The sequence below is a fragment of the Bos grunniens genome, chromosome 20, assembly GCF_055505025.1.
Source record: "Bos grunniens cultivar Pamir isolate PY7600 chromosome 20, Bosgru_T2T1.0, whole genome shotgun sequence".
NCBI lineage: Eukaryota > Metazoa > Chordata > Mammalia > Artiodactyla > Bovidae > Bos > Bos grunniens.
In genome coordinates, this window is record NC_141184.1 from 8,338,162 (window position 1) to 8,344,393 (window position 6,232).

The 6,232-nt window shown below is 39.5% G+C and overlaps 1 protein-coding gene across 1 annotated transcript; it reads right to left on the reverse strand.

Moving 5' to 3' along the window:
• Positions 1-342: 342 nt before the first annotated feature.
• TAS2R1 (taste 2 receptor member 1) lies at positions 343-1,233 on the reverse strand. The gene has a single exon (XM_086362327.1). The coding sequence runs from the start codon at positions 1,231-1,233 to the stop codon at positions 343-345; it is 891 nt and encodes a 296-aa protein (XP_086218453.1).
• Positions 1,234-6,232: the final 4,999 nt, after the last annotated feature.

The following is a 6,232-nucleotide window of genomic DNA, read 5'->3' on the forward strand; positions in this document are numbered from 1 at the left end:
TCCATAGGGTTGCAAAGAGTTGGACATGACTGAAACGACTTAGCATGCATGCGTGTAAGAAATAATACAGAAAAATCTCTGTACCACATACCCAGGCTTCTCCAATGAGGTAACACCTGGCAGGGATACTGACATTGATGTAATCCAGCAATACATTTTTCGCTTTGAAAATCAGTGTAACCCTTTGAAAAAGGAGAGCGTCCACAAAAATATCTCAAGTCTTTAGATGATGTTTCATAAATTTGTGAATAAACTTTGTCTGGCTGAGGGAGGCTGAGCAGCTTCTGTTAATTCACCAAACTGCCGATTCTTTGACTGCATCAAAGTTATCTCTCACTGACCTCACTTTCTGAGGAGGAGCAATGCCTTTGCATTTTGTTTCATTTTCGGGTTTCCTAAAATTAAAGTAATAGAGTGGACGGAGTGGTATGAACCAACCACGAAGGTGCAGAACAGAAATAGAAAGCTTCTGAGGTTAAAAATTTGAAAAAAGATCAAAGCAATGATCAGGTAGTGGCAGAGATAGAGGGCCAAGAAGGACAGGATGGAGAGAAAGGCCCTGATGTACGCACGTGTGTGAGGGTTTCTGGGGCCTGTCCATGTGTTTCTCACCTGCCAGGCATGTCTTCCCAAGGAAAATATCAAGGGCAGAGAAGAAATCAGGAAGATGAACAATGGCAATGCAAACTCAGCAAACAGAAAGGCAAACTGTAAGGTAGGGGTTACTTTGATGTGAGTTGTTACATTTGGGAAGAAAAGGCCCAGGAAGTCTTCTCCGTAAAATACCCACTTATATTTGACATGCATAGCAGAAGTACTACATGCATACAGCAGGGACACAAGAATCAGCCAAGGAACCAACTTGGAGATCTTCATCTTCAACCAGAACGAGAGCGGGTGAGCGATGGTAGCAATCTTGGTGCAGTAGTAGACACTGAGCCAGGTGGCAAACCAAAGTCCCAAATCATTTACAAATGTGAAAACTACAAGCATCTCAGTAAATTGAGGGAATTTGATCAAGGAAAGAAGAGCCAGGTTAGTGTAGAAGAAGGCCAGCTGAATTCCCATCCTGGAAATCGCCAAGCAGGAAACAAGGAGATCCAGTGGGATCAACTTTCTCTGCTTGATGAAGTCAGTACTGTTCACAATCACAATGATGCCATTTACTAAAATCCCCAAGAGAAGGTGTACCACTGCCAAAACAAGGTGGCTAACAAGGTGAGACTCCAGCATTCTGAGAAGAAAAAAAGAATCACTTACTTTAAAAAATGATGTAGCTATGGATGTTCAAACAGTTTGGATTATTTGAGTTTTCTTTATCCTTCAACAAAAATTCCTTTAGAGAACACAGCTCTTAACAACAAAAGAAATGAGGTAGGAATGTGGCGGACACTTGTTTCTATCACTGTTTCCTCAATTTAGTCCCAAGGCAGTCAAATAAGAAAGAGATACTTGAGCAATGATTTGCCTCTTAATGATGGCATTTGCATTTCCCTGGTCTATTTGGCTTTCAGCTTCATCATAAACAAATGGTGGAACCAGACACCTCCAGGGCTGGAGAAGGTCTTCTCCAGTACCTGAGCAGTGGAAGCTTCTCAATCCTCATCTCTACCATGAATTATTTAGTTATGCCTATAGGTGTGATTCTATTTAATACTTGCAAGGCATTCTTTACAGAAAACTCTTTTTAAAAACAAACAAAAAAATCATTTGTGGTATAATGACATAGTACAATCAGCAACATGAGACTCCTAAGTAGCAGTTCTTCATTATGCAGTTACTGAACAACTTAATGCCACCTAAAATATAAAACAGTAATGAGATAAATCATATGTTATAAAACACAGAGCATGACAAACTATAACGGCAAGGTAAGTAGGCTTACACATCCATGTACACAGTAGGTCAAAAGCTGAAAGGAAGGTAATAGAGAATCCTTCAGCACCATTCTCATCAGTCACCAAACATCTTCAGTATAATAAAGGGCTCAAAATTTTTTCCATTAGTTTTCCAAGACTGTGAGAATTTTATGACATGAGCTGATTGTTCCAGGGGAAATGTAATGATAAAAGAGCACATGATTTGATTTGTTGTTTTAACTCTCTAATGGATTATTTTTGGCAAAAGTAAATGAGCAATTATTAAAATGTATTCTGCGTGAGCAGTTGCACTCAACCTTGATACTGTTGACATTCAGGGCTGGATATTTGATGGGTGTGGCAGTGCCATCCTGGGTAGTGTAGCAAGTCTCTCAGCTTCTAAGCATCAGATACCAGCAGGGCACCCCCTGCCCAAGCTGCTACAACAAAAAATGATTCTGGACTTTGCTGAGTGTTCCCTGAGTGGCAAAATCATCCCTCCACTGAACATCACTGTCTTACTCCTGTGGGGACAAAGGTGGATACAATAGTTTCTGTCCTCAAGGCACTTGAAAACTAAAGGCAGAGCAAGCCACCTTGTAGAATGTGACATAAAACTAAATTCATTATTTGGGCAATTAATCACCAGAGCACAAAGTGGAGAGTGATCTATTAAGCCTTTGTGGAATGAAGCTTTTCCAACCTAGCAGTTAATCACAGTGGACCCAGCAGAGCCTCCCCTGAAGCATGTGTCCCTATGGACATGGGTTGTACTTTGCCTGAAAGTGTCCTAAAAGGCTCTTAGGGTGAAGCTCACAATTTAGAAAGGTGGAAGGCAATCCATATGAAATCCTTCATGTTGAAAGTAGGGACTTAGGTTATCTTATGATTCTTCTCTGAATATGCAGTATCTGTTTCCAAATTTGGAAAACTCAGCAGTGGCCACAGGACTGGAAAAGGTCAGTTTTCATTTGAATCCCAAAGAAAGGCAATGCTAAAGAATGTTCAAACTACTGCACAATTGCACTCATCTCACACACTAGCAAAGTAATGCTCAAAATTCTCCAAATAAGGCTTCAACAGTATGTGAACCATGAACTTCAAGCTGGATTTAGAAAAGGCAGAAGAACCAGAGATCAAATTGCCAACATCTACTGAATCATCGAAAAAACAAGAGAGTTCCAGAAAAACATCTACTTCTGCTTTATTGACTATGCCAAAGCCATTGACTGTGTGGATCACAACAAACTGTGGAAAATTCTGAAAGAGATGGGAATACTGGACCACCTGATCTGCCTTTTGAGAAATCTGTATGCAGGTCAAGAAGCAACACTTAGAACTGGACATAGAACAGGAGACTGGTTCCAAATCGGGAAAGGAGTACATCAAGGCTGTATATTGTGACCCTGCTTATTTAACTTATACGCAGAGTATATTATGAGAAACGCTGGCCTGGATGAAGCACAAGCTGGAATCAAGATTGCCAGGAGAAATATCAATAACCTCAGATATGCAGATGACACCACCCTTATGGCAGAAAGTGAAGAAGAACTAAAGAGCCTCTTGATGAAAGTGAAAGAGGAGAGTGAAAAAGTTGGCTTAATTTGCTATTATTTTCTCCCATTCCAAAGGTTGTCTTCACCTTGCTCATAGTTTCCTTTGTTGTGCAGAAGCTTTTAATTTTAATTAGGTCCCATTTGTTTATTTTTGCTTTTATTTCCAGTATTCTAGGAGGTGGGTTATGAGGATCCTGCTATGATTTATGTCAGAGAGTGTTTTGCCTATGTCTCCTCTAGTAGTTTTATAGTTTCTGGTCTTACATTTAGATCTTTATTCCATTTTGAGTTTATTTTTGTGTATGGTGTTAGAAAGTGTTCTAGTTTCATTCTTTTACAAGTGGTTGACCAATTTTCCCAGCACCACTTGTTAAAGAGATTGTCTTTAATCCATTGTATATTCTTGCCTCCTTTGTCAAAGATAAGGTGTCCATAGGTGTATGGGTTTATCTCTGGGCTTTCTATTTTGTTCCATTGATCTATATTTCTGTCTTTGTGCCAGTACCATACTGTCTTGATGACTGTGGCTTTGAAGTAGAGCCTGAAGTCAGGCAGGTTGATTCCTCCAGTTCCATTCTTCTTTCTCAAGATTGCTTTGGCTATTCAAGGTTTTTTTGTATTTCCATACAAATTGTGAAATTATTTGTTCTAGCTCTGTGAAAAATACCATTGGTAGCTTGATAGGGATTGTACTGAATCTATAGTTTGCTTTGGCTAGTATACTCATTTTCACTATATTGATTTTTCCAATCCATGAACATGGTATATTTCTCCATCTATTAGTGTCCTCTTTGATTTCTTTCACCAGGGTTGTATAATTTTATATATATAGGTCTTTAGTTTCTTTAAGTAGATATATTCCTAAATATTTTATTCTTCTCATTGCAATGGTGAATGGAATTGTTTCCTTAATTTCTCTTTCTATTTTCTCATTATTAGTGTATAAGAATGCAAGGGATTTCTGTGTGTTGATTTTATATCCTGCAACTTTACTATACTCATTGATTAGCTCTAGTAATTTTCTGGTGGAGTCTTTAGGGTTTTCTATGTAGAGAAAATAATAGCAATTGAAGCAACTGACAAACAACTAATCTCAAAAATATGTAGGCAACTCCTGCAGCTCAATTCCAGAAAAATAAATGACCCAATCAAAAAATGGGCCAAAGAATTAAATAGACATTTCTCCAAAGAAGACATACAGATGGCTAACAAACATATGAAAAGATGCTCAACATCACTCATTATCAGAGAAATGCAAATCAAAACCACAATGAGGTACCATTTCACACCGGTCAGAATGCCTGCTATCCAAAAGTCTACAAGCAACAAATGCTGGAGAGGGTGTGGAGAAAAGGGAACCCTCTTACACTGTTGGTGGGAATGCAAACAAGTACAGCCACTATGGAGAACAGTGTGGAGATTCCTTAAAAAACTGGAAATAGAGCTGCCTTGTGACACAGCAATCCCACAGCAATACACATCGAGGAAACCAGAATTGAAAGAGACATGTGTACCCCAATGTTCATCACAGCACTGTTTATAATAGCCAGGACATGGAAGCAACCTAGATGTCCATCAGCAGATGAATGGATAAGAAAGCTGTGGTACATTTACACAATGGAGTATTACTCAGCCATTAAAAAGAATACATTTGAATCAGTTCTAATGAGGTGGATGAAACTGGAGCCTATTATACAGAGTGAAGTAAGCCAGAAAAAAAAAAAAAAAAAAAACACCAATACAGTATACTAATGCATATATATGGAATTTAGAAAGATGGTAACGATAACGCTGTATGCGAGACAGCAAAAGAGACACAGATGTATAGAATAGTCTTTTGGACTCTGTGGGAGAGGGCGAGGGTGGGATGATTTGGGAGAATGGCATTGAAACATGTATAATAACATATGTGACATGAATCGCCAGTCCAGGTTTGATGCATGATACTGGATGCTTGGGGCTGGTGCACTGGGATGACTCAGAGGGATGGTATGGGGAGGGAGGAGGGAGGATGGTTCAGGAGGGGGAACACTTGTATACCTGTGGCGGATTCATGTTGATGTATGGCAAAACCAATACAATATAGTAATGTAATTTGCCTCCAATTAAAATAAATAAATTTATATTTTAAAAAAAAGTTGGCTTAAAACTCAACATTCAGAAAACTAAGATCATGGCATCTGGTCCCATCACTTCATGGCAAATAGATGGGGAAACAATGGAAACCATGAGAGACTTTATTTTCTTGGGCTCCAAAATGACTGCAGATGATGATTGCACCCATGAAATTAAAAGATGCTTACTGCTTGGAAGGAAAGTTCTGACCAACCTACACAGCATATTAAAAAGCAGAGACATTACCTTGTCAACAAAGGTCCGTCTAGTCAAGGCTATAGTTTTTCCAGTGGTCATGTATGGATGTGAGAGTTGGACTATAAAGAAAGCTGAGTGCCGAAGAATTGATGCTTTTGAACTTTGGTGTTGGATAAGACCCTGAGAGTCCCTTGGACTGCAAGGAGAACCAACCAGTCCATCCTAAAGGAAACAGTCCTGAATATTCATGGAAGGACTGATGCTGAAACTGAAGCTCCAATACTTTGGCCACCTGATGTGAAGAACTAACTCATTGGAAAACCCCTGATGCTTGGAAAGATTGAAGACAAAAGGAGAAGGGGATGACAGAGGATGGGATGGTTGGATGGCATCACTGACTCAGTGGACATGAGTTTGAGTAAACTCCGGGAGTTGGTGATGGACAGGGAAGCCATGGAAGACTGAGCAACTGAACTGAACTGCGTCATGTAGACACACAGTATC

What these genes read in the sequence shown, in the direction of transcription:
- TAS2R1 (XM_086362327.1), bottom strand. Translation starts at nt 1,233, where the DNA reads ATGCTGGAGTCTCACCTTGTTAGCCACCTTGTTTTGGCAGTGGTACAC.